Source organism: Bactrocera oleae, chromosome 6 (genome assembly GCF_042242935.1).
Source record: "Bactrocera oleae isolate idBacOlea1 chromosome 6, idBacOlea1, whole genome shotgun sequence".
Lineage (NCBI taxonomy): Eukaryota > Metazoa > Arthropoda > Insecta > Diptera > Tephritidae > Bactrocera > Bactrocera oleae.
Genome location: NC_091540.1, coordinates 31,116,925 through 31,126,823, shown reverse-complemented (window position 1 = coordinate 31,126,823; position 9,899 = coordinate 31,116,925). Strand labels below are relative to the sequence as shown.

Sequence of the window (9,899 nt, the reverse complement as noted above, 5' to 3'; positions counted from 1 at the left end):
ATCCAAGGTTGATAGAACACAGGTTCCGACAGCCGTTAACGTTATAGAACCAACATCGTCATACGAGTAGGACGAGTTTAAAACAAAAAAACCGCACACCCGAATTTTTCTGGGTGTTGGGCGAAATTAAGATTAATAGTATTATTCAAAGCATTTCCCATCTGAAGCTATGTTATAACATTTTCCTATCTTTCTGACAAGTTGTGCATTTCATTCCAAAAAAACTGCGCTGGCTTGGCGGTAAAGAATGATTCAAGCCAATTTTTGATTCCCTTTTCTTGAAGTGAACCGTATTTCAGTGAGATAAGGTCCTTTACGAGGTTTTGCTGTCTTTGAGAACAATATGCATCGAGTAACGCTTGTCCTCATTTTAAATCGCGCCATTTAAACCATTTTGGCGTTCGTTCAGCTAGAACATGATAACCATAAACTTCCACCCAAAAATAATGACTCTCGCCGGAGGCTCAAATGTGAAGTAGTGGCGACTCTGCTAAAGCTGTAATTGCCTGGAGAGCATTAAGGATCGTTGTTACTAACGTAATTGGCAACACTCTCATGTTAGCTATTGTAAATATGTGAGTACTCTAATGGAAATCTTTTCGAAATCGAAAGTTCATATGTCACTGAAAGTTTTTTAATGCATGCTTATCTTGATTGGTTAGAAAAGCAGCGGTCAAGTGAATCTGATGAGCAGAAGGTTTTCGCCACCGTTTACTGTTCTAATAGAGGCCCTCTACAACGGTAAAAAAACGCCATGATAGCAGATATACATATGTTGGTGGCTAAAAAATTAAATTGATTATGAAGATGGAAAAAATGATTCCAAGTAGTTTTTATCAAAAATTTATAAAGATATATACATATATAAATGCTTCTGTTATTGTTTTTTTCTTCAAGTATGAAAGGTCTATAACCACGCATATCAGGAGAAAAAGGCATTTCATCACTTTATACCAATATTTCATAAATCAGGCTAGTACTCTTCGAAATATGAACTATTTTTATAGAAACCCAAATTTTAGTTAAAATTAAAAGTCAAAAGTATCCTACAAGACGGGTAAAAGTTAGCTAACTGGGTACCGATAGGTTATCAGTAATTAATGCATTAGTTATCCGATATGTTACTTTTGTTCCAGCCTCGGAAAGAAAGTAACTATTTCTCCTCTTTCGCTACAAGTCGTTGTGATTATCTTACTCGCTCTCTCTCATTGCTTTTGCGAAAATGATACATATATTTTGCTGTTATACTTTGCCAACTAATTTGGAAAACTATCTGTTATTGCTTATTTAACAGCGTCCTTTTCATTGGCTATTTATTTGGTTAGCCATCTGTTACTAAAAAAAGTTTGTTTGGTTATTGCTATGGTTACCTATAAGTTACAGAAAACTGGTTCATAGGATATTTGTTAGCCCTTGTTTACAAAAAACTGGTTGATCGGTTACTTCGTCAGCTTCAGTTATTTGTTTGGTTATTAATTGGTTACCCCTGCCTAACGTATCGGTTACCTTTTTCCTTATAAATAAATTGAAATTATAGTTTAAATTTTATTTATTAATTTATTCTTTTTTTTTTTGAATTTACATGTTTATACATCTTAGATCTTATTTTAGATTAGATTTCAAACATTAACATTTATATATACCATGTATACTTGTACATACATATGTACGTCTCAAACTACATTTTCCTTCTTACAATCATTATCAGTATTTGTAAAAAAAAAACTAGTTTGTGACGTATATATGTATGTATATATGGTATTACTATTATAGATAGTTAATATTAATTGTTAAACTTTTATAGTTTACAACAATAGTTACATTAATTTACTAATTGTTTATATGTGGACATCTTGCACATTTACCCTAATTGAACAATAATATTTAAAATTAATTAATTTAGTACTTAATACTAATGGTAACTTAAATTTTATAATTTAAAAACTAAAATGGTGATATTGAAGTCCAGCTTGAGAACTTTGCATCGAAATTTGCAAATATCTAAAATGAGTTAAAAAGAATTAAAAATTGCTTTGTTTTGTATTTGTTAAAGTAAATTATGGTATCTATATTATATTTAAAAAAAAAATGCAAGTTTGTACACAACTCATATAAAAAGTTGAGAGCTACAATATTTAACATGCTACTTAACATAGATACGGTTAGCTACATGTTAAGAAACGTCAAAAATTTTACTTAAATTTGAACATACAAGGTGCGTTCCAAAGTAAACTCTAGTGGCGCCATCTATATGTCGTCTAGTGCGTTTGAATCTGCTATCCTTTATCGACTTTCAGTAAAAATTTTATTGAAATTGGAAGTGAAGTTATTGCGTTTTTAGTGTCAGTATGTTTATGTCATCGATGCGAAAATGAGCTTCGAACAGAGAGCCAACTAAAAATTTTGTTTTAAAATTGGTAAAACTTTTACTGAAACGTTTCAATTGATGATTGCACGAGTACTTTCAACGTTTTCAAAGTGGTCGTGAGGACATAAATGAGCCGAAACCCAAAAAATCGCGTCTGGAGAAGTCAAAAGTGAAGACAATGCTGATTTGTTTTTATTATTCCAAGGGTATTGTCCACAAAGAATTTGTTCCACCCGGCCAAAACGTTAATGCGGTATCCTACCTTGGAGTTTTGAAGCGTTTGGTGCGCCGTATTCGACGTTTTCGGCCAGAATATCGCGAAGATGGAAGTTGGCGTTTGTTGCATGACCGGGCAACGAGCTAAAACACTCGTTCGACATGCTTTAGGACCGTGCAAAAAGCTGTATTAAAGCAGAAGGAGACTATTTTGAATAAAATTAATTGATTTTGCCGATAAAACTATTTGTTCTGTTTTTTTTTTAAAGTCCTGTTTAATTAGGAACACTTGTAGAATCTTTTGTTTACTACCCATAACAATTTGTTTGCTAACCAAACAATTGATTTACATGGGTTACCTATTTTAAGGTAACAAAATATTAAGATCTCAGCTGATGACATTTTCTAACTAAATAAAAGATTACAGGTTAATATGAAAAATCTTCCACTTTCAATTTTGTGCTAAAATGAACAAGAAGAAACAATTTTTAATAAAACTTTCAATAAATAAAGTGTATATACATATTCAACATAGAAATATCCAATATTGGTCACTTATGATTATATTATTCATACTTATATATTATTATAATGCCGATAAATGTTATATTAATGTCATACAAGGTAATCTATGCCCAACACTTTGAATATTTTAATTCGACACGCAGCAACCATGCCGAAATGCGTGTTGGATTGAAATCGGGCATCTCATAGTAAATATTTACAAATTCTTGATCCTCACCCCATAGTAGACATTTACGCATTCTTGATCTTCCGAGATGATCTCTGCGTATAAATAGCAGGCCATTACTTTCCACAAGGTGGTGTGCTTCAAACGACACAGCACGCTCTTAGCCTTCTCGACGCTGCACACGTCAGCATAATGTTAGTGTCATCTAAAAACACTTAAAAAATACACAAAGTAAATGAATAAGTAGTTCATTTAAACATTGCGCAGCCATGCTTACCTGTGTAGCACGTTCGCCTAAACTCTGCGAGACCAGAGCACCCAGTATTTCGCCAGGGTTAGCTAATGCCTGCTGAAAACGCGTTTCAATATTACCAATCAACCATTCCAACGCCTCGGCCGACAGACTGGACTCCTCCACTACATACTTCGTGCAAAGCGGGGAGCGCGCCATCATGCGCTGCAAATTGCAAGGCAATACAACCTAGAGGAGGCACGACAAGAAATCGGTCTTTCCAACCTTAAAGCACAAAGTAAGGCAACCTACCTTGGAATCACCATTGGGAAAAATATCACTTGACTTCGAGCTTGGGCAGCGCATTGAGAGTTTTCCTCCGCCCTCTGCAATTATACTTAATCAATTCTTTGGAAAAAAAACAATATTCAAGAACGTACATTCTTAATAAGCGCCTTTTGAATCTACAAAACCAAATAAAATAATATAAATTTTAAGTCGGCAGAATGCAGACTATGCGTGGAGGATGATGAATCGCTGCTTCCCAGGGATAATTGAAGGGATACACGACTTCATAATAAGTTGAAAATAAATATTAGGTCTGCAACTAAATATATTTCATGTTATTAAATGATTTGATACATTTACTCGCTTATGTACCACACAGTTTTTTGTTGCAATCCAAAAATTTACGTACAAATTCCCCTCTTATGTATCACTTCAAATATCTTTCTTTTTTTCTCTTGAATTGTTATTTTTTTTTTTATTGAAACACATGTAATGTGTTCCTGTATTCATCAAAATTTAGTTTGTAAACAATGTGATCTCATATTGTGTTCAGAAATGAACATGTGCGTTGATGGCAAAGGGCATCACTTTCAGTATACATCAACAAATTTAGTTTTATTATTCTACATATTAAGAATAAAATATTTCTCAGCTTAACGACGATCTTTATTTTTTCTCCACCAGCGGTAAGAGTCTAAAGATTTTTCATTGAGTTTAAACATTGGTCTTACAAACCAATTATACATTTGGTCCTTCGAGCCGGATAGTGCTCAAGCCGAAGAAACAAAACAAAAGTCCTGTATGATGAAGCATACAGCCAATATACATTGGTATTACAAACCAAAAATAAAAAGTCCTGTATGATAAAGCATGCAGGCAATATACAAATCAAAAATTATAAGTCCTGATATACATACAACAAGAACGAATACCTGTACTTATAAAACAGGCAAAACCAAATGTCCTGTAATTTACACAAAAATAAAATACAAAATAAGTAAAACACGGAATGTCGAACACTGACTTTTTAACGTGATATGGAATGAAAGCCATGACAACTATACAAGGTCCGAAGAGATGGACACAGCGCTAACGATTAACACAGTGGAGGCACTCAAGGCAATATAGACTTCTGTAACAAAGTTATTTTACAAGCAGAAATAGAACTGAATATGGCCAATGAAAATGAGCTTGAAAAATACGAAACATACATTAATCTATCGTTAATACAACATAGAAAGGCGCATAGTCATCGTGAACCGATATGTGAGATGTCAAGATTTAAATGGCAGAAAGGCGAATATCCAGCCACCAGCTACGACGTTGACGAACATGACACGACCACATCCTGCGGGCACCTTACCAGCAGTCACTTTTGTCGCCCGGGAGTATGTTCAAAAGTGAACATGTGCGTTGATGCCAAAGGGCATCACTTTCAGTATACTCAACAAATTTAGTTTTATTATTCTTCATATCAATAATGAAATATTTCTCAGTTCAATGAAGATCTTTATTTTTTCCCCACCAGCGGTAAGAGTCTAAAGATTCTTCATTGAGTTTTAAACATTGGTCTAACAAACCAATGAAACATATTGCAATGCGTATAATGCAAAATTTTATTTTTAACTTTGTTGCTTTTAATTTAATATTAAATATTGCTAAAGAACTGCACATTTTTGTTTTTATTAATTAAAACTTTATTAAAAATGGTTACATTTTTATATTTATAATGGATATTTTTAACAAACAGAACGTAAGTACCATATTGTACATAAGCGGGATTCTTTTAAGTGCCCGCAGGATTTAAGTTCCCTCTTAAGTACCACAAAAAATCTGAATCTTTGGTCGTGGCACTTATGCGGGATTGACTATATACCTATACTATTCAATATATCCCATTTGGGTTCAGTTTATATCACTTATTTCTGATTTCAGTAAAATATGTTGAATAATATAAATATATTGGACACAGAACAAAATATACTAGTGAAACTAAGTGTGTCATTGCCCCATAATGTACGTGAATAAGATAACATATCTGATTGTAATCCATTCACGGTTTCGGCGAATAATAAATGTTTAATTCTTACTCAACTCTGGTACACTCTCGCAATATGTTGCAACAGAGATTATAATTGTTATGTTCAGCGAATGGTTGTTATACCTAAAGCAAATCGAGACAGATATATCTAGAAATGATCGGGATGTAAACTAAAAAAAGTGACTGTTCAATGCAAGCTTAAGTAAAAATTAAGTTATATTAATTAAATTTAGGAAAAAGTGTACCTTATCACCCAAGTTAGGTTATTATTGATTATGGGCGGTAACACAAAATGCCGTTAATCGAGAACGTAACTTCACATGTCAGAGACATTAAATTTTACACCCAAGATGGTACGGAAGAACTTCACAAGAACAGGTATCAAAATTGCGATGGTCTACCGCCCATCTTTAGTTGAAATTCCATATCTCAGGACCTCCTTACCTAATTTAAACCAATTTCAGTAACAAACGTTATCCCGATATTCTTATATTACGGTGTGAAAATAGGGTTAATAGAATCACAACTCCGCCTACTTTCCATAAAAGACAGTTTTAAATTTCATATGATTCTTCCACTTTACCGTATACAAATCAAGCACCAACGAATATATTAGGATACAATTTTAAACATATAGAGCCTTTATGATATGTTATGCCAAGTCAAAAATTCATCCTAATCAGATTATGTAATATATTTAATAATATATCATGATTAACATGATTGTATACTTTTTACACATTCGTCGAATAATGAATGTTGAATTCATTCGCAATATTCCTTAATATAAAGATTTGCCAACACCTAAAGGTATTCCCACGGCTTTGATTCGAGAGTATAAAATGTTCGATTAAACCCGAACTTAGCCCTTCCTTAATTGTTTTTTTTATTAGTTACTAGCTGTACACTGGGCGTGTTACTATCTCATCAACTAAAATTAATTTGAAGGAAAGAAATTTTGAGAAATTTAATTGATTTTGTAGCCTTCTTTACCTTTGTTTAGTTGTCTTAGGCAAACGGGCCTGAACAGTACGTATTCGGTAAATTTCTAACCTCACTTGTCGTTGATCAGATGATTCAGACGGACGGGTCTCTGCGGCATGTACTCGAAGATTTTCCAAATTTTATGCTCGTTGTTCTATGATTCTGAGGCGCGTAGTGCTCCTTTCTTTCATGCTTGAGGTGTAGATCGGCCAGTTGTTTGTCACTTTGGAGGCATAATTGTAAAAGAACGACGTGAAAAATGCGGTTGAATTTAAAATTACATTAAACATGCTAAGGTTAAAACACCTAGGCTTGGCGAGAGTAAGCTATCTCACCAAGGTCCTCAAGCTGTAGCTGACCACTCTTCCAATACCCGATGTGTAGAAAGTCGGAAGAGTATATATTTCATAGGGTTTCTGATCTTTCCTTCTGGGTGTTACAAACGTCGTCGCAAACTAAATATACATTACACAGCAGTCAGATCCTTTACATATGGTACACATTTGATCATCTTCGTGAATTTACTGCAGAGAATGAATAAAATCAGCTTACGGAAACTAGGATAATTCAATTTGATTGAATTATCTATCTAAATTAATTTAACTCACAATGAAATGCACAAAACTATTCGAAAAACGTTCTCAAATATAAAAGTACGCACAATATTAGCTGTGTTTATTCTACTACACCATTGCAAATATTCATGCAAAGTTCTAGTTTAAACTTTGTACAGTCTCCGACTATCACACACTGCGTGCAGTCTCATTTCCAATTACTGTTTTTGCCCCTGACTAAAGCTAAAGCGCAAAACCAAAAATCCCATTTTCACAGGTTAGTTCATTCCAGAATAATGGTCCTGGGGACTTTAACGGAAAAAACGAAATCCGAAAGCTACTGATCTAACTAATCACTAATACATTGTAGTCTCTTCATTGAACGAAAATAAACCACTTCAAAATTACTCTTGCTTTTTACTTCTATTAGTGAAAGATCCGAAAACTGCTAAAAGATTCTTTAAGCAACGGAACTCACTGGTATTTGCAAATGCACACTTCATAGTAATTTGATTTGCACCAAAGTTACCATTTTTGTCTATGCCTGATTAACTTAGCTGAAAAGGAAATCATTGAAGAACTTAAAGATCAAGGAGTGGTCGGAATATACTAACTAAATTCTGTTCACTAGAGCACTAAACTTTTCCAAATACATGTCCAAATTTCATACAATAAGAACATTTTTTAAAAATCCAAACGGAGAACAAATTTACAATTCGCAAATCATTAAAAATCTCTCCCCCATTGCCGGTCCACAACGCTCTTACTCAACCGTTATCTCCTCTCCCACCAAACACATACCCACAAACAACAACATTGACAATCTAAATTCCATTACTCCTATTAGAGAATGTTAATGAATATTCTATATAACATGCTCTGACTAAAGCTTACAATGAGTTCAGCTGTTTTAGCTTTTATTTTATTGGAAGAAAAAAGCAACTAAAAATTAAAAGATACTTGTTGATATTAAAGGATCACAGTAATCCTCTTGATGCACCAGGGGAATCTTATGTGAAATTTGGCTTACATTTATTTGTATGCTTGTAAACATGCTTACTTTATAAATTTATAAATTTATATCACATTTGGGTGTTAAATTATGTTTATTACGTTTTGTAAATCCTCTTAAAATATCTGAATTTTTTCCTTAAGCTCAATAATTATGACATTTTGTGTTTTATTCTAATGTTTTCCCCTATATAAATAAAGATAAATTAAATCGTAACAATAATATAAATTAATTTACTTACATTTCAAATCTGTCAGCGACTATCCTCTTTCTTCGTTTCTGATAACAAAACCTATAAAATTAGTTTCCAACTATCAGATTCTACGACACGCCTGAATAATTTTTCAAGCCCCCAAATACCGAATATATGGATTCCATTGTTTATGGCTGCCGTTTTAATGAACCTTTCGTTCAATTTGTAAGATATATTTTTGAAATTCAGAGAGCTTCTTTTCCTAATAATAATATGCTCTTGTATAAATTGGTAAAATCGAGTCAACACTTTTCCACTGCCCTATAAACCCATTTTAAAGAGTTTCGGACTTCCAGTTGACTTTATATCGGTCAATAAGTAGTTATTTTAATGAAGTTTAAATAGCGTTTCTTTCGAATAACAGTGTGTCCTTGTGCCTGAAATTGATAAAAATAGGTGAATAGTATATATAATAAAAAAATCCGGTTGACTTTATATTTTATTAAGTGATCGTGTTATTTCGGGTACAATATAAAAAAGTTTTTTAGCGAAAATTAGTCAAATTGGCCTACGAATCCTCTCAGCTCCCATATACTCATTGTATAAATCTACAATGCTTATACAATGCATATACTACATATAATGATTAATCCGAGTGTGTGTTTCCACCTTACTTTAAATAATTAAGATTGGTAAATATGTGCGAAATTTTAATGAGAGGATGGGTGCGTTCGAGATGGCAATCACGACCATGGATGACATGATCCGAACTCTTTGAATCGAGAGAGCGCTGTAAAAGTCCACATTTTTTATAACATTTGACAGGTGCCACTGTGGAAAGAAATAAGTTAAGGAATTTTTATTAAATATTTTGGGAATTTGTAATTTCCACACCACCGCTGAGGTATACAAAAGGCGAGTTACCGAAGTTAGTTTTGGGTGCTCGGTTCCACCGTAGGCCTATATCACCCATATAGGTACAAAATAAAATCACAATAATTTCGAAAATTCACAAATAATATAAAAATATACAAAATTCATCATATAAGAAAAAACTTAAAATTTTATAAACAAAATATCATATATAGTTTTCAGTAATAATTAATTATTTATAACTATAAATTCAACTTTATATATTTACATATATGGGAAAGAAATTCAAAAAATAAAAATTACACACATATGCTTCCGTAGGGATTTGAAGATATTTTATCACCTACTCAATTTTATTTTATATATAAACACTTATACAAATATTTTTAATTAACAATATCACATTAACTATTGCTGCTTCAGCATTAAACTTTCTTACGAAAAATA

The 9,899-nt window shown here is 32.8% G+C and overlaps 1 protein-coding gene and 1 long non-coding RNA gene across 6 annotated transcripts; both read right to left on the bottom strand.

Annotated features, from left to right (window-relative positions):
- Positions 1-1,765: 1,765 nt before the first annotated feature.
- Positions 1,766-7,332, bottom strand: LOC106620703 (DNA-directed RNA polymerase II subunit RPB1-like). Of its 5 annotated transcripts, none has more exons than XR_011396993.1 (4): positions 3,820-7,332; positions 3,553-3,756; positions 3,327-3,489; positions 1,766-2,001 (listed from the first exon to the last, which is right to left on the bottom strand). XR_011396993.1 is itself a non-coding variant. In XM_036375888.2 (3 exons), exons 1-3 carry the CDS (start codon positions 3,871-3,873, stop codon positions 3,481-3,483), a joined length of 267 nt encoding a protein of 88 aa, XP_036231781.2. In that variant the 5' UTR covers positions 3,874-7,332; the 3' UTR covers positions 2,027-3,480. The 5 variants fall into 5 exon arrangements, 2 of the variants coding, with proteins under 2 accessions (XP_036231781.2, XP_069967715.1); XR_011396992.1 differs by lacking the exon at positions 1,766-2,001 and having other exon boundaries at positions 2,027-3,489; positions 3,820-3,893; positions 3,948-7,332; XR_011396994.1 differs by lacking the exon at positions 1,766-2,001 and having other exon boundaries at positions 2,027-3,489; positions 3,820-4,114; positions 4,168-7,332.
- A 1,129-nt stretch (positions 7,333-8,461) lies between these two features.
- LOC138857800 (uncharacterized) lies at positions 8,462-9,654 on the bottom strand. Its single transcript, XR_011396995.1, has 2 exons — positions 8,628-9,654; positions 8,462-8,572 (listed from the first exon to the last, which is right to left on the bottom strand). It is a non-coding gene; the product is annotated as an uncharacterized lncRNA (long non-coding RNA).
- Between the last annotated feature and the right edge of the window lie 245 nt (positions 9,655-9,899).